At 38.1% G+C, this 25,696-nt stretch overlaps 1 protein-coding gene and 1 non-coding gene across 2 annotated transcripts in view; both read right to left on the reverse strand.

The window, feature by feature from the left end:
* LOC106824267 (mitochondrial import inner membrane translocase subunit Tim23) overlaps positions 1-25,696 on the reverse strand; it is a 34,778-nt gene that overhangs the window by 2,046 nt on the left and 7,036 nt on the right. The window contains exons 3-6 of the mRNA XM_014830468.3: positions 16,808-16,901; positions 16,502-16,586; positions 13,997-14,055; positions 12,051-12,161 (exon numbers count right to left, since the gene is read on the reverse strand). Coding sequence (XP_014685954.1) covers positions 12,051-12,161; positions 13,997-14,055; positions 16,502-16,586; positions 16,808-16,901 — 349 coding nt within the window. The remainder of the gene's footprint in view (positions 1-12,050; positions 12,162-13,996; positions 14,056-16,501; positions 16,587-16,807; positions 16,902-25,696) is intronic.
* On the reverse strand, positions 14,548-14,751 carry LOC123283605 (small nucleolar RNA SNORA74). Its single transcript, XR_006524281.1, has one exon. It is a non-coding gene; the product is annotated as a small nucleolar RNA SNORA74 (small nucleolar RNA).

The following is a 25,696-nucleotide window of genomic DNA, read 5'->3' on the forward strand; positions in this document are numbered from 1 at the left end:
GCAGGATCTGAAAGTGAACTATAATTACACCAAATACCTAAAAATGGAAAAACTAAACTATGAAGCACAAAAGAAAAAAGGCTCAGGGGGCCGGCCCCATGGCCAAGTAGTTGAGTTCATGTGCTCCGCTTCAGCAGCTCAGGGTTTCACTGGTTCGAATCCTGGGCGTGGACATGGTACCGCTCATCAAGCCATGCTGAGGAGTCCCACATGCCACAACTAGAAGGACCCACAACTAAAATATACAACTATGTACCAGGGGGATTTGGGACGAAAAAGGAAAAATGAAGTCTTTAAAAAAAAAAAAAAAAAAGGCAGCTCAGCTATCTGCAACAGCATCACTATGGCTCAGTTATTAGACCTAAACTTTGAGTGTAATGAGGGTTCTTTCAAGCAGCTTACAACATAACACTACTCTAACTCCATTTTGAATCAACACAAAGCAAAGCAAAAGCTAAGGTGGCCTTACTGCTGTTTGTTAGTAGAAAAATGATGGAGAGCAGGTTATTGAAAGAAAAATTTTGCAGACACTTTCCTGGGACCAAACATTCAACTTCAGACTAACTGCCCTCGGCCTGTAGTTGAGTACAGGTCCACAGGACTCTCCAGTCTGCCGGCTGGTTTGGAAAGAGCCGCACACTGTTCCTTCCAGTGGGCCCTTTGCTTTGAGCGTCCTAAGGACACGGTTTCTACTTGGCCCTTTTGGAAGGATTTTCACACTAGTTCTCAGCTATCAAATAACAAGCCTTCTTGGGCATAGGTGCCAGGGGTAACACAATGACATTGAGAACTGTAAGGCTTTAAGATCTTTGGGACATCAGTGGCATATTAAGGTTCCCTTAAGAATAATTTATCCCCCAGAAAGCTTTCTACTTTCTGGCCAGAATGAAACAAACTTAGTTCAAATGAATTAGGTAACTTTTTCTAGTCTTCAAAGAAAGTAATTTCCAGCAACAAGACACCAAACATACATAGTCTTTGATTTACTAAGCACAGTTAATCCTGACTCAAGGGTAGCCTTTTATCACATACCAGCCATGTTTTAGTTTTAACTCTTTCCATTAACTCCAGAGTTTTCCAACTGGTTGATGTGTTAAGTTTGAGGGCCTTCAATAGGCACATGAAAAGATGCTCATCATCGCTGATCATCAGGGAAATGCAAATCAGAACTACACTAAGATATCACCTTACACCCATGAAAATGACAAAAATATCTAAAACTAATAGTAACAAATGTTGGAGAGGTTGTGGAGACAAAGGAACCCTCATACACTGCTGGTGGGAATGCAAACTGGTGCAGCCACTATGGAAAACAGTATGGCGATTCCTCAAAAAATTAAAAATAGAACTACCATACGATCCAGCCATCCGACTACTGGGTATTTATCCAAAGAGCTTGAAGTCAGCAATCCCAAAAGTCCTATGCACCCCAACGTTCATTGCAGCACTGTTACAACAGCCAAGACATGGAAGCAACCTAAGTGCCCATCAACAGACGAATGGATAAAGAAGATGTGGTACATATATACAATGGAATACTACTCAGCTGTAAAACAGAACAAAATCATTCCATTTGCAATAACATGGATGGACCTTGAGGGAATTATGTTAAGTGAAATAAGCCAGCGAGAGAAGGATAATCTGTGTATGACTCCACTCATATGAGGAATTTAAAATTATGGACTAAGAACAGTTTAGTGGATACCAGGGGAAAGGTGGGGTGGGGGTGGGCACAAAGGGTGAAGTGGTGCACCTACAACATGACTGGCAAACATTAATGTACAACTGAAATTTCACAAGATTGTAACCTATCATTAACTTAATAAAAAAAAAAAAGTTTGAGGGCCTTGGCTTTAGGCTTTCTGTAATCAAATTTCTGCCCAACGGAGCACAGGAAGGTGATTAGCAAACACACTTGCTTTGAACAAAGAGTAACCAAATAAGTCCAACGGTCAATCTCTATAAAGCAAAATAAACACGAGACTTATGCTTCACAGTTTCACCTTCTATCTTTTGGATCCTTACACAACTCTTCCAGAAAGGGCAAATATTCCCTCTTCTAAACACGGGAAGATGAGGCCCGGAATATTCAAGGTGCTTTGTTTGTGGGACATAAAGCTGGTTACTGGCAGAGCCAACATATTAAACTGACAATTACTTTAGGGTAGGAATCAGCAAATTTTTCTTAAAACAGCCAAAAGTAAGTATTTTAGGCTTTGAAGGCCCAAAGGATATTACGTAGGGACTTACATAACCATTTAAAATTTAACTGCTTAAAAATGTAAAACATTTGTAGCCTGCAGACAGCGAACAGCCAGACATCTGGCCAGCAGGAGTTGGCCACTGCTGCAGACGAATAGCGCTCCCTACACACTGAGATGGCTACTAAATACCAAAAATCTTTTGCACTATTTAACTTTAAAAAATTTTGTCAAATTTATTATTTTTAAAAATTGCAGTAAAATACACATAACATAAACTTTACCATTTTTAAATGGACAGTTCAGTATCATTAAGCATATTGGCACTGCCGTGCTATCAACACCACCATCCATCTCCAGAGAACTTTTTCCACCTTGTAAAACTGAAACAAACTATGTACCCATTCAACAGTAACTATCCCCTCCCCAGTCTAATTATGCCTAATTTTTTATGTTGATACGTCTTTGCTCACTTTTAATTTTATTTTTATCAAAGTAGTCCATATACATAATTTTAAAAGTCAAGATGGTACTAAAAGATTTGAGCGATGCACAACAATCTGCTGCACTCATCATCCTCACCCTAATTCCTAGCTCCCAAAGGCAACTACTTTAATTCTTTGCTCTGTTACCTTCACGTTTCTTAACAAGATGATTATCTTCCTATTTCTTGATTTTTCAGTCTTAGATACTGTCTACTGACTTCCTACTGTGTTAAGTCTTGTGAGAATCGTATGAAATGTGCTTATGGTGAAAAAAGGAAGTTACTGCTTTCTATAGGTTATCTCCTTTACAGCTCTATGAAGGGAACAGAGGTCACCTTTGTTTTACAGACAAAGAAACTGAAATCCAGACAAGTTCTCTCTGTTCACAAAGCTCTTTAGTGATCAAGTCGATCCAGTCTGACTCCAAAGCCCACTGCCTTTTTCACCATGCCTCCAGGAAACAGAAAGGAAAAATCAGCAAAATTTCTTGCAAAGCTAATAACAGTTAAGCTCGGCCTTAGGGATGGACTGGATTTCAAATTTATCTGTTTGGTCACAGGATGTGCATAAGAAAGGTCTGAGAGAAAAGTCTGGAAAGACAGGTTAGGATTAGAGCATGGAAAGCTACAGTGAGAAGTTTAAATTTCGGTTGAAAGGCAGCGTGTCATCATCAAAGGTTTCTTGACAGGGAGTATTAGACTCAGAACCATCCCTAAGGAAGATTAAGTTAGAAATAGAGAGCAGATAAGATAGATTACTGTAGCAGTAGAAGCCTAAAGTCAAAATGGCTAACGAGAAATACTGTCACAGAAGTTCAGGGCTTCTACTCAGGTGACTGGTGGTGACCTTCACAACTGATGAAATGGGGGATGGTGAGAGGAAGGTCAATCAAAGGTGACTGGGTCACTAGAAGGCTGTTGCCTTGTCTTCTCCTTTTTTGCTCTGCTACAGAGTGGAAGCAACATGTGTGACTTTGAAGAGCACAGCAGCTGGCTTTGCTCACCGCCGCCGCACCCAGCCCTCCCTGCAATCCCAGTTCTCCCAGGCAGGGCCAGACTCGCTAAACACGAGTTGTTGTTGACTCGCCACATCACTGGGCCCTTTGAGGACTATTTCTGGCCAGATTCTTGGTCTCTCTGGTGGTTGCTTTTTTGCAGGAGGTAGGAAGTGAGACCCGTTTGAGAATCTTATGGAAGTTTTGGAGGGTTTATAAACCCTGAGTTAATACCTCCTGCTGTAAACTCTATTCTCAGGAGAAGGGTGAAAGTTTAACTCTCTGGAAGTTACAAAAAAACAATTTAAGGCTTATAAGTAAAGGGAAATGCTAGTATTTAGAAGATAAGAACTAATCAAAGTCCAGTTAGGCCAAATTCTTTTCAAGGGCCCATGAAGCTCTATCTTCTCTTTGATTTGGTCCCTTGCCACTTTTCTGACTGCACATTCTACTACTCTTCCCATTGCCTTTTTTTTTTAGAAGAATTTATTTTTTTCCTTTTTCTCCCCAAAGCCCCCCTGTACATAGTTGTATATTCTTCGTTGTGGGTCCTTCTAGTTGTGGCATGTGGGACGCCGCCTCAGTGTGGTCTGACGAGCAGTGCCATGTCCACACCCAGGATTCGAACCAACGAAACACTGGGCCGCCTGCAGCGGAGCGCGCGAACCTAACCACTCGGCCACAGGGCCAGCCCCCCCCATTGCCTTTTGACTCCCACTTTAGGGCCTTTGTCCTTGCTGTTACCTTTACCTAAATGGCTCCTTCCGGACACCCACCTCACATGCTCCCCCATCTGTCTACCTTGGTTCAAATACCACCTTCTCCTTAGCCTGTCTTACACACCTTGATACATACAGCTGTGCAGGTACATCTCAGTTTGCTGTAGGATAAATTGCTGAGACATTACTTGAGCAAAGCATCTACATATTTAAAGTACCAATAACTTTATTATGCCAAATTGCCCTTCAAAATACTTGCTTACCTTTGCCAATATTTAGTGTCATCTACCATTTTTTTTAAAACCAGTTGGTGAAAAGTATTATCCTAATGTTTTATTTTGCTTTTCCCTGGTTGCTTGTGAGACTTAGCAACTCTCATCATTTAGTGGTCATTTGTATTTTTCCCTGAAGTGCTGTGTCACGTCCATACTCCATTTTTTATTGGGTTACTGGTTCAAGTGATTTGTTGAATTTCTTTACAATTTTATTTTTCCTTTTTCTCCCCAAAGTGCCCCCGTACCATTGTATATTTCTAGTTGTGGGTCCTTCTAGTTGGTGGCATGTGGGATGCCCCTCAGCAAGGCCTGACGAGCGGTGCCATGTCCGCGCCCAGGATTCAAACCGGCAAAACCCTGGGCTGCTGAAGCGGAGCGTGAGAACTTAACCACTCGGCAACAGGGCGGCCCCTGAACTATTTTATATATTATGGCAGTTAGTCCTTTGCCTGTTACCCATGTGACATGCATTTCTGTTTACGGGAAGAATGCTGATGCCAGTAACAGAAATCAAGAAGTCACCAAGAGGCTCTTCTTGGCATATTAACTTTAATTTTGAAGGCCTAGCATTCATTGATAAATAGTACGCTTACCAATAACCTAGATGACAATTAGCTAATTTGAAGAACTGGATTTGTACATCCTTTTACTTAGTTTGCTTTTAGAAGATGATTTTCCTATGGAAGGCACAGGATATCTCAGGATATTTGCGAGGGGAAGGGGGCGCCCATTTTGGTTTCCGAGGCTTTGTTTCCTGAAGATAAGTGACCAGGCCTCTTAAACATTCCTAAGCTTATGAATGATAGCAAAACTACAGCTGCTCTTGTTCTGGTAGAATACTGGTCCTTATTAAACAGAGTTTCATATCCCACAGGAAATCTAATAATGACATTTCAAACCCTCTGAAAAATATTTACACAGCTCATTAAATAAGCATTAGACCTGAACTAAAATCACATCAGCAGAATTATTCCTTTACACTTATCCCCTTGTTGGTCTGACAGTTACTCATTTTCTCAAGTATTTTTCCTCATGAATTTTCTTTCCTCAAAAGTAGCTCCATACCTATGTTGAGTCATACTGCTTTCATTCCAGACTCCTTACCTTTTGTGTACTTTCTATTTCTGAAGAGTACACTGGGACTGGAAATATTTTAGGTTGGCAGGAATTAGCCATTCCCTAAATGTATACTTCTTTCCTTAACAGTTTATGCTAGCTCTACACTAAAAGGGTGCCTCAACTCTTTTCCAAACTCTTCGATCTGGAAGTTGAAGTTATATTTGTATTCGTGCCACACAAAATTCCTAATTCTGTGCTCTGTCTTCTTAAGTTTATTCTAAACCAGAAATCAATAACAGACACTGATTGCCTTTGTTAGTGATTTTGATGTCTTGAGCTAAATTGTTCAGCCAGAAACTGTGAACCAATGTTGGAGCTGTAGGCGTGCAGATTATTTACCTCCTCTATGTTCGCAAATGCAATGGAAACTGAAATCCACTTGTCACCTGACAGAGTTAATGGACATTCTTTTCTGCTTTTCTTCTGAGCCAAGAGCTTCCTCTTCCATAATTTATAAGCTGCGTTAGAAATGCTACTACTACAAGGAAGTCCTTAACACAAGTAGCTAGGCTCCCATTTTTTCGATAATAGTAAGTATTCTGCCTTTTTCCTATCTTTTAAAAACATACAGTACGTCTTAAATTAGATAACTCGGTACATTCTTATATTTAGGGCTGAGCTTACCACAGCAAATGCCCCAGGGGCTTACCTTGAGGAAGAAAACAGCAAGCGGTGGGAACTGAGCTGGAGCCTCAGTGCCCATCCAGTGGGGCAGAAGCAGCTCCACTCGGCTCCAGCCATGTGCCACCACGCATAATGTGGGCTTGGTGTCTTCTATTTACTCAAAAGAAGCTGGAATTCCAGGTTTTTGTGTGAAATCTTAAGGTTTTAAAATATTAATTTGATCTTTTATAAACATAGTTTGGGCCAACTAAACTCTTGCTGGTTGAATGCCACCCTTGTGCTGCCAATTAAAGTTTGAAATTCTTTTGTCTGACCCTAAAGATTTTCAACATCTAAGTATTTTTAGGTTTTTTTTTTGAGGAATATTAGCCCTGAGCTAACATCTGCTGCCAATCCTCCTTTTTTTGCTGAGGAAGACTGGCCCTGAGCTAAGATCTGTGCCTATCTTCCTCTATTTTATGTGGGACGCCTGCCACAGCATGGCTTGACAAGCGGTGTGTAAGTCCGCACCTGGGATCCAAACCGGGCAACCCCAGGCCGCTGTAGCAGAACATGTGAACTTGACTGCTGTGCCACCAGGCCATGTTTTAATCTCCATGTATCTGTGGCTTTTCTAGTTTTCTTCTTGTAGTTGATTTACATTTTCATATTGCTGTGGTCAGAAAAGATGCTTGATATTATTTCAGTCTTCTTAGATTTATTGAGACTTATGTTGTGGCCTAACATGTTGAGTTATCCTGGAGAATGTTGCGTGTGTATTTAAAAGAATGTGTATTCTGTAGTGTTTGGATGGAAAACTGTGTATATCTATTAGGTCCATCTGGTCTAATGCACACTACATAATGATAAAGGAAACAATCCAATAAGAGCATATAACACTTGGAAATATCTATGCAGCCAACAGAGGAGCACCTACATACATAAAGCAGATATTAACAGACAAATAGAGAAATTGTCAGTAACAAAGTAATAATAGGGGACTTTAACACTCCACTTACGTCAATGAATATATCATCCAGACAGAAGATCAATAAAGAAATGTTGCCCTTATTATCACACATCATAACCTACAAATAGCAATCTATATTAAGTCGCTGGTCTCTTAAGTCTGACCTTTTACTAAAAGACTTACACTTTTACTCTCCCACTATAATGCTTTATGTTTTTGATATCGTATTTTACCTCTTTTATTTTTGTGTATCCCTTAACCTCTTATTGATAGAATTTTAGTACTTTGAGTTTTGGCCTTAATACTGGTTTCAGAGGTGGTATTCGCCTTACCAGTGATATTTTTTTTTTTGATAATTTTCTTATTCCTGTTTGTGGCTTTTCTTTTCCATTTAAATAAGTGCCTGTAACATTTCTTTCAAGGCCAGTTTAATGGTGATAAACTCTTTTAGTTTTTGCTTGTCTGGAAAACTCTGTCCTTCCATTCTGAATGGTAACCTTGCGGATAGAGTATTCTTGGTCGTGTGCTTTTTCCTTTCATAACTTTGAGTATATTGTGCTACTCCTGTCTAGGTGGTAGGGTTTCTGCTGAAAAACCAGCTGATAGCCTTATAGGTTTCCTTTGTATGTTAACTTGGTTTTCTCTTGTAGCTTTTAGGATTCTCCCTTTAATTCTATAATTTTAGTTATAATGTGTCCTGGTGTGGGCCTTGTTGCTTTCATCTTGTTTGGTACTCTGTGATTCCTGTACTTGGATGTCTGTTTCCTTCCCCTGGTTAGAGAAGTTTACAGCCGTTATTTCTTCAAGAAAGTTTTCTGCCCCTTTGTCTCTCTCTGCTCCTTCTGGGACACCTATAATGCAATGTTAGTATGCTTGATGTTGTCCCAGAGGTCCCTTAGACTGCTCTCATTCTTTTAAATTTTTCTTCTGTTCAGCTTGGATGATTTCCTCTAATGTTTTGTCCAGATCACTGATCCATTCTTCTGTGTTATCTACTCTGCTGTTGATTCCCTCTAATGAATTTTTCATTTCAATTATTGTATTCTTTAGCTCTGATTGGTTCCTTTTTATATTTTCTATTCTTCGCTGAAGTTCTCACTGTGTTCATCTATTCTCCTCCCCAGATCAGGGAGCATGTTTCTGACTATTAGTTTGTACTCTTTATCAGGTAGATTGTTCATGTTTCATTTACTTCTTTCTTCTGAGGATTTGTGTCCAGTTTCTGTATTTGGAACATATTCCTTTGTCTCATTTTGCCTACTTCTCTGTGCTTATTTTTATGTATTAGGTAGATGAGCTATGTCTCCCAATCTTGGAAATGTGGCCTTATGTAAGAGACGCTTTATGGGGCCTAGCAGTGTGCTCCCCTCTTCACACCCATGCCAAATGCTCCAGGAGTGTTCTGTGTGGGCTGTGTGTGTCCTTTTGTGGTGGGGTTGTTCTTGCTGTAGGCATACAGGTAGGCTAGGATGGCCCCCGGGTCAGCTGGTTGTGAAGCTTGGCTGCACGTATCTCCTATGGGCACTTTATTGGGTGGGGCAAGCCCCCGGCACAGCTGCTTCAGGTCTGGAGGCACACATCTCCCGTGGTTTTGCTGACAAGTGAGTCAGGCTCCCAGCAGGGCTGGATGCTAGGACAGGGGGCACACGATTGCTACGGGCCCCTGGTGAGCTCCTGCAGCACTCGGCTGTCTCTGCTCTGGTATGTGGTGCAGGCTTCAGGTGAGGCTAGCTGCATGACGCATGGCTGTTGTCAGTTTGCTTTTGGGCAGGGCAGGCCTCTGGTAAGAACTAGCTTCGCTGCCCCGCAGTGCACAGCTCCCTCAGGAGCGCTGATGGGCGGGGCAGGCCCTAGCCATAGGAGTGCACAACCCTGTCAGGTGTTGGTAGGTGGGGCAGAGCCTCTGTGTGGCCATTTGTGATGGCTAGCAAGACAAGTCCCCTGTGGGCTCACAAGTCCGCATGGGCTCACTGGTGGGCAGGGCTGGTCCCTGGAGCGGTCTGCCTGCTGCCTGGCTGTGTTTGACTGCCTTGGGTACTCTAGTGGGCAGGGCAGACTCACGTACTAACAGACTAGAAAAAGGATTCCAATGGCGACTCCCAGGGTCCATGTTAACTCGACTGAACCAGGTGACAATAATGGCTGCTGTCAGCGTCTCAGTCCCTGGGGTTAGGCCCAGCCACCTCCTGCCTCTCTGGGATGCGCTCTGAGCTTAGTGAGTAAGTCTGTTTTACCAAAAGACTATACGTTTTTCTATGTGGTGTTTCTGTGCTGGTTTCTGGATTAAGTCTATGCACGGTCCCTTTAACAGCAGGTTTTTCTTTCCCTGATGGTCTATAGTTTTCCTGAGTGTATTCTCTACTGGTTTTCAAAGCCAGCAAAGCCACTATTATGGGATCTCATCTCTCTCGTGCTGGATCTAAGAGCTGGGTTGCCTAATGTGGAGTTCAAATCCCCAACTCCTCCAGGACAAGCTCTGTACTTTTGAGATCGCTCCTGGCTGTGAAGCACTGCCGCTAGGATGTGGTCTTTTCCTCAGTGGGGCTGTATCTCTGCCTCTTTCACCCCTGTCTGTGATGTCCCTTGTTGTGGAGGTTCTTTTTATCCAGTTTCCAGATCTCTCTCAGAGGAAATTGTTCCACGGGCAGTAGGTTTGTTGTGTCCATAGAAGAGGTGAGTTAAGGATCCTCCTAGCCTGCCATCTTCCAAAACTCCTCGCCTCGACTTTTTCTTTTCCCTTTTCTCTCTTTTCTGTTGTACCTCTGCCTCTTGTATTTCCTTGTTTTTTTTATATGCCCTTTATTATTCTCTCCCTAACCATTTCTCATTTTTGAGGAGGGGGGAACATTTGTGAGGTGAGGGTTAAAACAGAAAAATCAAGATGAAAGAAACAGAGGGCTTGTGAAGTACAATGAGCATGTCTTTCTCTTCTCTGTTAAACAGAAAAATGTCCTCCACAGCTGTGTTTGATTAGAAATAAACTGCATCACTTGTCTAAGATGAACGGTGGGCAGGAACAGAGGAATTTCAGGGTCAAGGGAAACACAGAGCCTGAACTCACATACACTTGGCCTTTCATTCTGGCTTTGCCATTTACTATCTGTGTGACTTACGGCAAGCTCTTTATCCCTCCTAAATTTCAACTCTCTTATTTATAAAATGGGAGTGTTATCATCTAACTGCGGTAAGCAGAAATTTGGCTTCCATGATTTTTGCTCCCTGCTCTTACACCCATGAATACATTAGTCTACATGGCAAAAGGGACTTTATGGGAGAATTAAGGTTACTAATATATTGAGTTTAAGATGGGGAGATTATCCTGAATTACTAGGTTGGTTCAATGTACTCACATGAAGCTTTAAAAGCAAAAGGGAAAGGCAGAAGAACAAGTCAGAGAGATTCAAAGCATGAGAAGAGTTTGATGTGCTGTTGCTGGCTTGAAGATGGAGAGGTCCATACGGAAAGCAACAGAAGGAATGAATTCTGAAAATGATCAGTTATCTTTGCAGAGGACCTGGACTCCCAGTTAAGAACCACAACCCCAGCCAATACTTTGATTTCAGCACCCTGAGACGCTCAGCAGAGGCTGTGCTGTGCTTCTGGCCACAAGGGTGAAAAGAGATCAGATAGCAGCTCTCTCCAAAAGTAGGCAGATCTTGCTCTTTTCTCTGAGAAGTAAGTAGAATAGCAACACTTGTTTTACCTGTGCTAAGTGAAGACCTGCCTTCCCTCTTGATTTGAAGGAACTTTCTCAGTTTTCAGGATTGTGTGTCCCTTTTCCTCTGCCCTTTCCCTTGGAAAGGACAGAGTTTTGATTATTTTTTTCAAAATTCAACGGTATTTAAGTTCACCCATGTTAGGTAACAGCATTATTCACAGTAGCTAAAGGTGAAGCAACTCAAGTGTCCATTGATAGATGAATGGATAAACAAAATGTGGTATATATGTGCAACGGAATATTATTCAGCCTTAAGGAGGAAGGAAATTCTGATACATGCTACAACATCGATGAACCTTGATGACATTATGCTAAATGAAATAAGCCAGTCATAAAAAAAAATACTGTGTGATTCCTCTTATACATGGTACGTAAAGTAGTCAAATTCATAAAGATAGAAAGTGGAATGCTGGTTGCCAGTGGCTGAAGGAAGGGGGAAAATAGGAGTTGCTGTTTAATGGGTATATTTTCAGTTTTGCAAGATGAAGAAAAGTTCTGAGGACTGGTTGCACCACAATGTAAATGTACTTAACTTTACTGAACTGTACACTTTTAAGTGTATTTTACCAAAATTAAAAAACAAAATAAAAAACAATCCCCAGGGGCTGGCCCCGTGGCCGAGTGGTTAAGTTCGCGCGCTCCGCTGCAGGCGGCCCAGTGTTTTGTTGGTTCGAATCCTGGGCGCGGACATGGCACTGCTCGTCATACCACGCTGAGGCAGCGTCCCACATGCCACAACTAGAAGGACCCACAACGAAGAATATACAACCATGTACGGGGGGGCTTTGGGGAGAAAAAGGAAATAAAATAAAATCTTTAAAAAAAAAAAACAATCCCCAAATAACCATGACATTTCAGAGAACCCTAGATTACACTGCAAAAATGCATTAACGTTTTCTTTGAAAACTACGAATAAAAAGCATATGTCAAGTGTATTGAGAGAGCTCTCCATTCAACAGTACTCACCTGTACATTTATACAACATGCCTGTCATAGTTCCGGCTGCTATTGTGTTGAGGTCATCTTCTGCACCTCGTGTTTTCTCAATGATGACACCAAATGCACTATAAAGCAAAGCTACAGGGGAAATGGAACTGATCAGAAATAAATAAGTGGCTGAATGTCAGTATGGTAATTATATTTAGATAAATGTTATCCCACAGACATCATTCTAAAAGTATTCAAAGATATACAAAGAATGATCACTAGAACATTGTTTGTAACAGCAAAAGCCTGGCAACAAACAAAATGCTCACCAAGAGGGAGCTGATCCAAAAAGGGACTTTGCATATAATGAAATACTATACACTCACTTAAAAAGCAGGAAGAGCTATATTCACTTACAAGTAAAGTAGGCACATGTGTGTATTACTCTGGCTATGCAAAGAATATGTTGGGAAGGATTCAGAAGAAACACTAATAGTAGCCATTTATGAAAAGCACCACTGGGGAGTCCCAGAAAAAGTATCTTTAATTTTCACATATTTTGTTTATCATAGCCATACTTTGGATTTAGAAACAAAAACACATGTATTTCTATTATAAAAAATGTAACTTAAAAAAAAAAAGTGAGGTTTGGTTCCTGCACGTGTTAAAACTGTAGCTCTAGCACTATTTAGTCATGACAAGACCCTTCCCCCAAACCATCCTCCTTCTATGCCTGTAAGGATTCCCATTAGCTGTGAACGCATTAATCCTTTCCCTTACCCTCTTAAAATTATAGCCACATCTGACCCTGTCAACTTTACATCAAGCTCGGCCTTACCACTCCTCTGTTGTAATGTTTTTATACTTCTATAAAGGCTCTTCCCTTTTCAACTTATTTAACTGAAACTGAACTTGAGCAGAACACTGTGATTGATCATATTACAACAGGAACATACAGGGTGATTGGCCATCCCAGTTTGCCCAGGACTGAGGGTTTCCTGGAACATGAGACTTGCAGGGCTAAAACTAAGACAGTCCCGGGCAGACCAGGATGCCTGATCACTCTAGGTATATAAACAATCAAATAAGAACAAAAGAGGAGGGTGTGTGTGGGGGTGGGGGCAATGAGGACAAGAGCAGCATACAGAACCAGCCATTTATTAGGATCCAAAATGTGAATCTGACTTTACAGTGTGAAAACGTACTGCTCCCACATCCTGGGACAACGCCAGGATCTTAGTCTGTCATAACAGAGGTTTTCCTATCTATTCAACGAGATGCCTACATTTTCCCTTACTTAATCTGCCACAATTAAAAGGTTTTCAGACTTTCAACTAAGTCACCAAGAAAACCTTGGATGTTAGGGCATAAGTGCCACAAGTAGGCTTATTATAAGTCATGAGTAATCAAGAGAGTCAATCATTCGTGAACAATATAGTATGAAATCATTTGGTCTTGACTAAGTACTATTAAATTACTCCTTGTTTCTGCAAATATTTTCATTATCTACAAAGGCCCTATTGCAACTCTGGCAATTAAGTCAGGGAAATCTGCGTAAGTAGACAGAACGCTGAAAGGGCTATTAGGAAAAGATAGCAAGAGGGCCGAATTAATATCATGAAAGTACAGGACCTTGAACCTCTCCTAACATACAAAGCCATTTGCCTTGGACCTAAATTACCTGGACTTCATTTAGTTAAGACATGATTTTATTTGGTGTCTCGCTCGGACAGGAGAGGATGCAATGTTTACAAAGATTTAAAACATTCAGAAATGGTATTCACAAGGGTATCGGCATTGGGAATTATTTTATTATGTAGTTCACGGTCTTTTCCTAAGTACTATTTACACTACTCACTAGAGTGGATTTAAACATAATTTTTAATATCCAAGGACCAGAATTTTGGTCTATCAAATTGTTCATCATATGTGTACTTACTTTCTTTGCATTTAATGACTTATTATCAAATGAGATCTCTACTTACCCAGAGAACCTAGAGTATTAGCCCAAAGCGCTCCTTGCCTAGTTACCATATTCAAAATCCTAGCAGGGCAGAAAGAGAAAAGAGAAAGAATCAGCATTTAGAATCACTAGCTCACTAGTAATTTGAAAAACCATAATTTTAGCTATTTAAAACATATAAACCCAATACCCAAAGTTTTCTTAATTTTAAAACTTAATACCTCAGAATTCAATAAGGATGGTTTCACTTTATATAAATATAAATGAAGGTTACGTTAAAACCTCCAACACTTTTGGGCAATGAGTAGGGGAAATTATTATTAAATATATATAGGCTTTGAATGACAGTCTGGAATATATTTTACAGAGAAGTTTACAGAAACTGATCATGAAAATAAAAGCCATTATAATGAACAAAGTAGCTTTCCATTAAGTTTTTCTGGGAGAAGTATATACTTTGAATATTAGAGAGAATCAAAGCATGGACTATTATAGAGTATAAAGCAGAACTAAAGATGATTACTCAAGGAGAAGGAAAAAGCTATCTAACCAGAATACACGGAGAAAGCACACTGTGTCTGCTTCCAGACTAGAACTAAGCAGCCAAAGTGAATGCTTAGCACACTCTCAAGGAAGCACAGTTCTGCCTTGCACCAGTGCCAGATGCCACCAGAACAGTGGCAGAGGCAACTGGAGGAAGAAGACAGGACATTCCTCTCCCAGCAGTGTAACACCATCACAGGAATGATTCTGTCCGGACAGCTGACTACTGCTGGATATTGTGGAATTACAACAACGAACAGTAAAAGAGCTCATTTAATTTAAGAACTCATTTAAATTAATGCCCAATAATAACAAAAATCTGGATTACCTGTAAAAGATTATTTAAAAAAATTAGCAATGATTATGGAGAAGTATATTGTTTCTGATTAATTACGGTGCATATTTACTATAAGTTCACCACACTGTCTTTTCATTTATAACAAGCTTTTAAAACTATTAATTTTCATTATTGTACTGCTGGCGGCACTGCAAACCGGTAAAATTCTTTGGGCTGCAATTTGGCAACATACCTCCATTTATTGGGCCCTTATCTACTTCTTACTTTAATCATCTCTCAATAATTCTTAAAGGCAAAAAGCACAGAAAGCTTACCTAAGAAAACAAAACAGTACATAATGAAGCTAGACTTTCAAACTACATAGATCTGTCTGTCCCCAAATCCTATCTTCTTTTCATTTTTAAATGCTGTTTCCCTATTTAGGAAGATCAGAATGATTATATTAAAAAATGGTATACAAGATTTTAAAAATATGATTTAAACAAGGCAAACCAATTTGCCTCTCCCCCAAACATTAATAGCCATCATTGTTTTAAGGAATAAAGGTTGTCTTTGCTAGGAGACCTTCCACTTTCAAATTGGTATTTAATGTTATGACTTGGGGATTTGTTTCAAAATAATATGGGAGGGAAGAAGGAGATGGGATACAATTGGTCTTGGTCCTGGTTGATGATTGTTGAAGGATGTGTGTATCACTGTACTGTTTTGTTTACTTTTGTATACATTCAAAATTCTCCATAATACAAAAAGTAAAAAACAAACAACCTATTAGATAAGGAACAAATATTAAGAATATGAATATAAAAATATGCAAGGATCTGGGCTAGTAAAGCAAGAGCTGCAACCCATACAGTAACAGGAATAAACAAACTTGACAGGCCTTCAGGTTTTTCCAAGGTCTAATTCTAGCACACCTGCTGCCATCTGCTGGTTAAGCAAGATGGAGTTTAAAGTGTCCAAAACAAAACCATGAGCCATCGAAGAATACATACTGTGTGATTCCACTCTAATAAAGTATAAAAACATGCAAAATTAAATAACATTATTTAGGGAGTATCAACAGGGAGTGGTCATGTTTATTTCTTAAGCAGGGTGAAGATATACATTATATACACTTCCTGACCTTCTAAATAGTACTTTCCCTTCTCTGCAAACTTCAATTTCCTAAGCGAAGACTGTCTTATTTCTTTTGGAACTACCTCTAAATTCTAGGATTTTCATTTAAATTTTCTGCAGCTTTCCATATGAGAAATGGAAAGTGAAGTCAGCAGTTCAATTCAAATGACATCAGACCTAGTAATCACTCTTACATGCTTATTTCTTCACTTACCACACACGTCCTACGGTTCTGCATGTCCCTCGAACAATCCAAATAATGTACTAGTAATTTAACAATTTGAACAGCATGTTATATAGGCCTATAGAATGGAACAGGTGCAGCTGAGAAGTTAGGTTGGGGTAGCACCAGCTGCTGAGGGACACTGACTCGAAAACCACTCCTTTTGAAAGCTTAGACTCACAGTAACCTAATTCTTTGGTTCCTTATATTTTGAATTAAAAAAAAAGTGACCAAAACATATTATCAATACTCTAAGTATTTATAATCTCAAGATTGTGCTCATCAAGCCAACAAAGTAGAGATTCATATTCAAACACCACTACATTGGATAATTGCATAAGACTTACTGCACGTTTCTTGGTTTGGACCAGGCCATGTTCTGGGTTTCCTTCAATCCAAGCCGGAGACCGTTCATTGCTCCAAATGCAGCCCCTAGTAAACCACAGTAACAAGTCATCCAAACAATACAGGTTTATATTAAAAACAACCACACTTCTGATTGTTTTTCATTTTTATTTAATAGGAAAAGATTAAAAAATGTATATAATGATGTTTTAAAACAACCCCAAAAGCAATATTCTAACCCCTTTTGATTTTAAAGCACTTTTGACTATCTGGATTGAAGACATTTAAAAAAGACCTCTTATACCCACCTGTCATACAACATCCTCCAATGGTAAAGAAGGCCAGTTCAAATCTGCCTCGGGTTTTATTAGCTCCAGTTGGTAAAATAAACTCATCTGTATCCTAAAGGGATAACAACAAAACCCAAGCTGAGCTTCCCTCAAGAAACAGTACTTGCAAAGCATTTTTTAATTTTTCAAAGTAGTTTTTCACAGAAAGTAAAACCTAAATTAACTAAAACTCAACTATACCTAGTCAAACAAAAGTAAAATTTTCTTTAAATAAAAATAAAATTTTGCTCAACAAAAGTAACTCCTAAATCAAACTGAAATGAAAAATACAACATATATAGTTATGCTCATTAGTTCTTAGGAGGATTCTCATAGAGAACTTTGCTTCTCAATGTAAGTTTGATAGTTTGTATGTAATTTGCCTTCTTAATGATAAATTTAAAATGCAAGAGAGTTTAGGAAGGAGAGAAGTGTAAACTGAAAGCTATGAGAAGTAACAGAGGATAGGAGACTGGTCTGGAAGGTGAAAGAAAACTTTCATTCTATAGCTACTATTTATCAAGTACTATTTTACTATGTATAAGACCAAATGATCATTAAAAAAATGAACAGAAACTATACAAGCACAACCATTTAAATCAGTTATGCAAGGGCACAATTACCTTCTTAATAATTCTTAAGGGGGCATATATTCCTTTGACAATCTTAGAAATCTATAAACCCTCTTTCCAGTAACTATATACACAGAATTTGGTATGAACCCCTTGAAGGTCACCTAAGAATCCTAGGTTGAGAAATGATACTGTAAGAGCACAATATGACTATTTTGCAATACAATCACTTTTATGATAGAATACAATACAGATCCAATACATTTTTGCCAAGCTTTCCATACAAAAATGGTTAAAATAAATCCCCAAAGGAGAGCATACACCCTTGGCAAAAAACATTAACAAGTACACATCCCTTTGGCAAAGGGTATACTGACCTTTGGTGAATGCAATCCTCACTAGGAAAACAGTAGCTCTGCACTGGCTTTTGGTTTCTGGATTGTGTCTACATTCTTACCCAAAATGGCACAAATAAGTAAGCATCTACTCTCATCATACAGAAATGGTCTGTTGGGCAATAATGAACAAACTCTGAATAGATCCTGTGTCATGATGTAGTTATTATACTTAGTTCTACAAATTTGGGCTGTTTCCTGGCTTTAAATTAATGACTTAGATTTAAAGCGTCCTTCCTGTTTGAGGTTTTTAGAAATGCTACATGTGATTTGATGAGGTGAATTATTATCCTTCAACCCAGAAATGGATCACTAATTACAATAAAGAAAAAAAAAAGATGGTAGTGATGAACATTAGTAAGCACAATTCACTCTTCAGGTAGGGTCAACCATAAAAAAACACTACAAGGGTTGAAAGAAAATGTACATCAATTCACACAAAGAGCCACTTGAAAACAATGTGATTGGTTATTTGTCATTGGGGCTTAATCTTTTCAAGGCAATAAAAATGTACCATACAACATTTATAAAATAACAAAAATTTGCTAAGATTTTTTGAGGGAGGGGAACCTGGCCAAATTACATTCATTCTTTCGGGGACCCAAAAACAAAAAACAATGCATAAAATTAAGGCTCTTGGTTTCTTTAAAAATATGATTAATAAACTGAACAACAAAAAACCCAATAAAAAAATGGGCAGAGGATATGAACAGACATTTTTCCAAAAAAGATATACAGATGGCCAAAAGGCACATGAAAAGATGTTCAACGTCACTAATCATTAGGGAAACATAAACCAAAACTACAAGGAGATACCACCTTACACCTGTTAGAACGGCTATAATTACCAAGACAAAAAAATAACAAATGTCAGAGAGGATGTGGAGAAAAGGGAACCCTCATACACTGCTGGTGGGAATGCAAACTGGTGCAGTCACTGTGGAAAACAGTATGGAGTGTTCTCAAAAAATTAAAAATAGAAATACCATACGACTCAGCTATCCCACTACTGGGTATTTATCCAAAGAACCTGACATCAACAATTCAAAGAGACTTATGCACACCTATGTTCATTGCAGCATTATTCACAATAGCCAAGACGTGGAAGCAACCCAAGTGCCCACCAACTGATGAATGGATAAAGAAGGTGTGGTATACATACAATGGAATACTACTCAGCCATAAAAAGAGACAAAAGCATCCCATTTGCAACAACATGGATGGACCTTGAAGGTGTTATGTTAAGTGAAATAAGCCAGACAGAGAAAGACAAACACAGTGTGATTTCACTCACATGTTGAAGATAGATAAACATGGACAAAGAGAACAGAGTAGTGGTCACCAGAGGGGAAGGGGGCTGGGGGGTGGGCATACAGGGTAAAGGGGCACATATATACGGTGCTTGACAAATAATAACGTACAACTGAAATTTCATGTTATTAACTTATGACCTCAATAAAATTTTTTAACAAGTTAAAAAGAAAAGATAAACAGTTTATGGTTATACAGAAAAAACTTCTGCAAGCCAAATTTAAAACTGTAAGAAACAACCATCTAACAAGGTTGATATCAAAGTATCTTGAAACAATGCAAGTAGGGAAGATATACTGAAAAGTTCCTGTTAAAATATGTGCTGCTGACACTTAGGACACTAGTGTCACTAAAATACTATCTGTACCATTTGTTCACTAACACAGAAGAGAAATGAATCCAAGAATGGGCATCACTGTACTTGATGAAATAGAAGGCCAACATTATATGAAATCTTTATATTTCAACTAGATGACACTACGGATGTCGGAAATATTTAAATTCTCCTTGTTTTTATACTCGCTCTTCTGGCCTAACAAGAGAAAGACTACTTAATATAATTTTTAATATTTCAGTGAGGATGCAAAAGTAGTGATAATACAAAAGCAATAGCAAGAGAAACCACAAATAGTGCCTCAGATAAAAGTTGCTGCCAAAAATCACTATACGGTGAGTTGACAGGTACTACTTAACATGTCTCCATCCTTCAAAAGTATGGAAAAAATATTTCACAAAATGCAATCTTTATTAAGGTGTAGTCTTTAAATTTAGGCTTTCCATGGTTATTTATAACAACGAGATTGAGAAAACTTTTTGACTTCTGAAGACCCTCTAGCATTCAAATGGAAGATGCCACTATAAGTGCTTATGATTAAGCAAGAAATGACAATTTTTAAAAATACAGAATCTTCTTTTATATCTAACTTAATAAGCCTCACCTGGCAATGCAGGATCACAATGTTTCTGTATTTTAAAACAGAGCTAGACTACAACCTTTAAGTTTGGGTTCAACATTTAAGTAAAACACATGTGATTAGTTTTGACATTTTGATTAAACAACTGACAGAGGGCTACCTTTAAAACAAAATCAATGAATATTGTAAAATTTATTGTGTGGACATGTTTTCAATTCTTTTGGGTATTTATCTATGACTGGAATTACTGGGTCATATGGTAATTCTATTTTTAATAATTGGAGAAACTGCCAGACTATTTCCAACACAGCTCTATAATTTTACATTTCTAGCCACATGTATGAAGATCCCATTTCTCCACATCCTCAACAACATTTGTTACTGCCTGGGCTTCTCATTACAGCTATCCTAGTGGGTGTGAATTGGTATCTCATTGTGGTTTTGTGATTTGCATTTCTCTAATTAATGACATCAAACATCTTTCATGTGATTATTGGATATCTGTATACATTTTGGAGAAATGTCTATTTAGATCCTTCACCGATTTTTAAATTGGCTTGTCTTATGAGTGAGTTAAAAGTTTTGTCAGATACATGATTTACAAATATTCTCTCCCAGTTTGTGGGCTGTCTTCTTTTCTTGATGTCTGCAGTCTGATGCACAAAAGTTTTAAATTTTGATTTAATCTAACATCGATTTTATTTATCACTTGTGCTTTTCGTGTCGTATCTAAGAGATCAATGCCTAATTCAAGGTCGAAAATATTTACCCCTATAATTGCTTATGAGTTTATAATTTTAGCTCTTATATTTAAATCTTTGATCCATTCTGGGTTAACATTTGTAGGTAGTGTGAGGCTGGGGTCTGACTTCATTCTTTTGCATATGGATTCAGTTGTCCCAACATCATTTGTTGAAAAGACTTAATTGTCTTGGTACCCCTGGTGAGAACCAACTGACTGTTAACGTGGGAGTTTATTTCTGGATTCTCAATTTTGTCTTATTGACCTATAGATCCATCCTTATGCCAGCACCACAATGTCTTAATTACTGTAGCTCAGTAATAAGTTTTGAAATCAGGAAGTGTGAGGGCTCCAATTTGTTCTTTTTCAAGATTGTTGGCTATTCTGCATCTCTTGAATTTCCACGTGAATTTTAGGATCGACCAGTCAATTTCCGCAAAAAAGCCAGCTGAGATTTTGATAGGGACTATGTTGAATCTGCAGGTCAATTTGGAGCTTATCGTTACTTTACAATATTAAATCTTCTCAGACAGTGGAATATCATCCAACTTATTTAAGTCTTCTGTGTTTTTGCAATAATGCCTTGTAGTTTTCAGAGTATAAGTTTTGCGTTTCTGTTGAATTTATTCCTAAATATTTTATTCTTTTTGATGCTATTGTTTTTGTACCTTCATCTTTATAGCATCCACTGTTACTCTACAGAAATATAATTGATTATGTAGATTGATCTTGTATTCTGCAACTTTGCCGAACTTGTTTATTCTAATAATTTTTTGTGGTTTCCTTAGGATTTTCTGTAGACAAGATCGTGTCATCTGCAAACAGTCTTACTTTTTCTGTGATCAATCTGGATGCTATTTATTCTCTTCCCTAATTGCCCTGGTTATACAATAATAACTAAGAGGGGAAGAGAGTGGACATCCTTATCTTGTTCCTTATTAGAGGGAAAGCATTCAGTCTTTCACCATTAAGTATGATGTCAGCTTTGGATATTCTGTAGATGCCAATTATCAGGCTGAAGAAGTTCTTTTTTACGCCTAGTTTACTGAGTGGGTTTTTTTCCAATCATGAAGGGATGTTGAATTTTGTCAAACACTTCCTGCATCTATTGAGATAATCGGTAGAATAAAGTTCTGTCCTTTATTGCTATGGCGTAGCACATTGATTTCCAGGTGTCAAATCAACCTTACATTCCTGATATAACCAACAACTACTCCTTGACGCTTCTTGATCAGTTTAGTCCAGTAACGATATTATAAACTGAGATTTAAAACAATCTGTCATTTGCACCTTTACCTGTGTTGAATCAGCATCTTCTCCAAATAACCAAAAACCAAACAAAAAAACCCCAAAAACCAAAATGCTGAGGCTAATATAAACTTTAAAATGTATAATTCCAATTTCAAATATTTGTTTTCATTACGCTTCTCTTATTTCCATAGACTTTCAGTAATATTAATAATCTGATCTAATAAAATAAACTCAAGTAGTAAATTACATTTTTAAATTATATGTAGAAATCTGGTTTAAGATTTCATTAAAAAGATACCCAGGCTTTACACTCTCATTTACATTTAACTTAATATTAACAATTTCTTATAATTTTCTAACTACTCACTCCAGTATTTTTATTGGGATGCTTTTAAAACTGTTGCTTTTTTTTTTTTAACTTTATTTATTTAGTTAATGATTTTTAGATTTATTTATTTAGATTTATTTAGATTTATTTATTTAGATTTATTTAGATTTATTTATTGAGTTAATGATAAGTTACAATCTTGTGAAATTTCAGTTGTACATTACTGTCTGTCAGTCGTGTTGTAGGTGCACCCCTTCACCCTTTGTGCCCACCCCCACCCCACCTCTTCCCTGGTAGCCACTAATCTGTTCTCTTTGTCTACATTTTTAAATTCCTCATGTGAGTGGAGTGATATAGAGATTGTCCTTCTCTATCTGGCTATTTCACTTAACATAATTCCTTCAAGGTCCATCCACGTTGTTGCAAATGGGACAATTTTGTTCTTTTTTACGGCTGAGTAGTATCCCATTGTATATATACACCACATCTTCTTTATCCATTCATCTGTTGATGGGTACTCAGGTTGCTTCCACGTCTTGGCTATTGTAAATAAGGCTGCAATGAACATTGGGGTACATGGGACTTTTGGAATTGCTGACTTCAAGCTCTTCGGATAGATACCCAGTAGTGGGATAGTTGGGTTGTATGGTAGTTCTATTTTTAATTTTTTGAGGAATCTCCATACTGTTTTCCACAGTGACTGCACCAGTTTGCATTCCCACCAGCAGTGTATGAGGGCTCCTTTGTCTCCACAACCTCTCCAACATTTGTTACTATTAGTTTTAGATATTTTTGTCATTCTAACGGGTGTAATGTAATAGTGTAGTTTTGATTTGCATTTCCCTGATGATCAGTGATGATGAGCATCTTTTCATGTGCCTACTGGCCATCCATATATCTTCTTTGGAGAAATGTCTGTTCATGTCTCCTGCCCATTTTTTGATCAGGTTGTTTGATTTTTTGTTGTTGACTTCTGTGAGTTCTTCAGATATTATGGATATTAAGCCTTTGTTGGATGTATGACTTGGAAATATTTTTTCCCAGTTAGTGGGTTGTTTTTTTGTTTCAATCCTGTTTTCATTTGCCTTGAAGAAGCTCTTTAGTCTGATGAAGTCCCATTTGTTTATTCTTTCTATTGTGTCCCTTCTCTGAGAAGATGTTGCTTGTTGCTTTTAAAAATAAACCTTTAATTCGTGCTCTGATCACTGACTGCTGCTTCTGACTACAGAGATGTGGACAAAACAGCAGGCAGCCACTGTTGTTGCATGTCCACCTCAGCCCACCCTGCTTATTTCAGGGGTTTTAATGAAGATCTTATCCTTTGCTTCCTCTTTCATTTTTCTCTTTTCTCCCCCTTTGTGAGGCAGACATTAAAGATTAGGGCATTCAAAAGCAACTGCATATGAAGAGAAAATTAGAAAGTGACAACACATGCCCAGGAAAAAGTGCAGGCTCCGAAAAGAACTGAGAAGAGCTTAAGTTTACATCTCAGGTTGCGCCTTGGCACAGAGACAGCCTATAATAATTAATAATAATAATACCACAAGACAATAACCAAAAAGAAAAGCAAACCCTGGAGGAGGGGGGAGAGTCTGATTTCCAGAGTCACCACATTACTAGATTCAAATGTTCAGTTTTCAATAAGAACCAAAAAAAGCACAATGCATATAAAGAAAAAGGAAAATATGGCCTATTCAAAGGAAAAAAATAAATAAACAGAAACACTCACGACATGACCATGACTAATGGTATATCTACCAGGAAAAGACTTTAAAACGACTGTCTCAAAGATGCTCAAAGACTAAAGGAGATGTGGAAATATCAATAAAGAGGCAGAAAACCTAAAAAGAATGCAAATGGAAATTCTGGAGCTGAAAAGTACAATAACTGAAAACTTCACTAGAGGGATTCAAAGGCAGATTTGAGCAGGGTGAAGAATCATCGAATTTGACGATAGCACAACCGAAATTACTGAGTCTTAGGAACAGGAAGAAAAACAATTGAATAAAAGTGAGTAGAGCCTAAAGGACTTGTGAGACACCATTAAGTGGACTAATGTACAGATTGCGGGAGTCTCAGAAGGAGAAAGAGAGAATGTTTGAAAAGATAATGGCTGAAAACTTCCTAAATTTGATGAAAGAGATGTATATGAACATCCAAGAGGCTCAATGAACCCCAAGTAAGATAAATTCAAAGAGACTCACACTGAGACACATTAAAACCAAACTTTTGAAAGCTAAAGACAGACAGAATCTTGAAAGCAGCAAGAGAGAAGCAACTTGTCACATCAAGAGATCCTTAACAAGATTAGCAGCAGATTTATCAAGAGAAACTTTGGAGACCACGAGGTAGTTAGCCAATATATTTAAAGTGCTAAAAAAAACCCAACCTGTCAACCAGGAATCCTATATCCAGGAAAACGGTTCTTCAAAAGTGATGGAGAGATACTAGGAAATTCTACATAAACAAAAGCTGAGGAAGTTCATGACCACTAGATCTGCCCTGCTAGATACGATCAAGGGAGTCCTGCAAAGTGAAATGAGAAGGACACTAGACAGTAATTCAGAGCCTTACGAAGAGATATAGACATTAACAAAAGCAAACATATAGGCAATTATAAAAGTATTATTTTAACTTAGGTTTGTAATTCTCCACATTTTGTTTTCTACATAATTTTAGAGTCTAAAGCACTTACAAGATTATTAATGTACGTTCTGGGGCATACAACGTATAAAGATGTAATTTTATGACATCAACAATCAAAAGGGGTGAGAATAGAGCTGTTAAAGGAGCAGCATTTTTGTACATTATGGAGTTAAACTGGTATAAATTCAAATTAGAGTGCTATAACTTTAGGGTGTTAAATATAATCCCCATGGTAACCACAAAGAAAAGAGCTATAGAATATATACAAAAGGAAAAAAGAAATTTAAAATTTCACTACAAAAAAATCAAGTAAACACAAAAGAAGACAGTAATGCAGGAAATGAGGGACAAAGAAGCCAGAAGGCATACAGAAGATGAATAGCAAAATGACAGAAATCCCTCCTTATCAGAAATCACTTTACATGTAAATGGATTAAACTCTCTATATAAATCCATTACCAAATTATATGCTGTCTACCAGCATATAGCGATTCACTTTAGATCCAAGACACAAAAAGATGGAAAGTAAAAGGATAGAAAAAGATAGTCCATGCAAATAATAACCATAAGAGAGCAGGTGGCTATACTCCTATCAGAAAATATGGACTTTAAGTCAAAATAGGTTACAAGAGGCAAAAATGAACATTATGTCAATAAAAGCTTCAATACAGCAATAAGATACAACAACTATAAACATTTACTTACCTAA

This window comes from Equus asinus, chromosome 2 (assembly GCF_041296235.1).
Source record: "Equus asinus isolate D_3611 breed Donkey chromosome 2, EquAss-T2T_v2, whole genome shotgun sequence".
Taxonomy (NCBI): domain Eukaryota; kingdom Metazoa; phylum Chordata; class Mammalia; order Perissodactyla; family Equidae; genus Equus; species Equus asinus.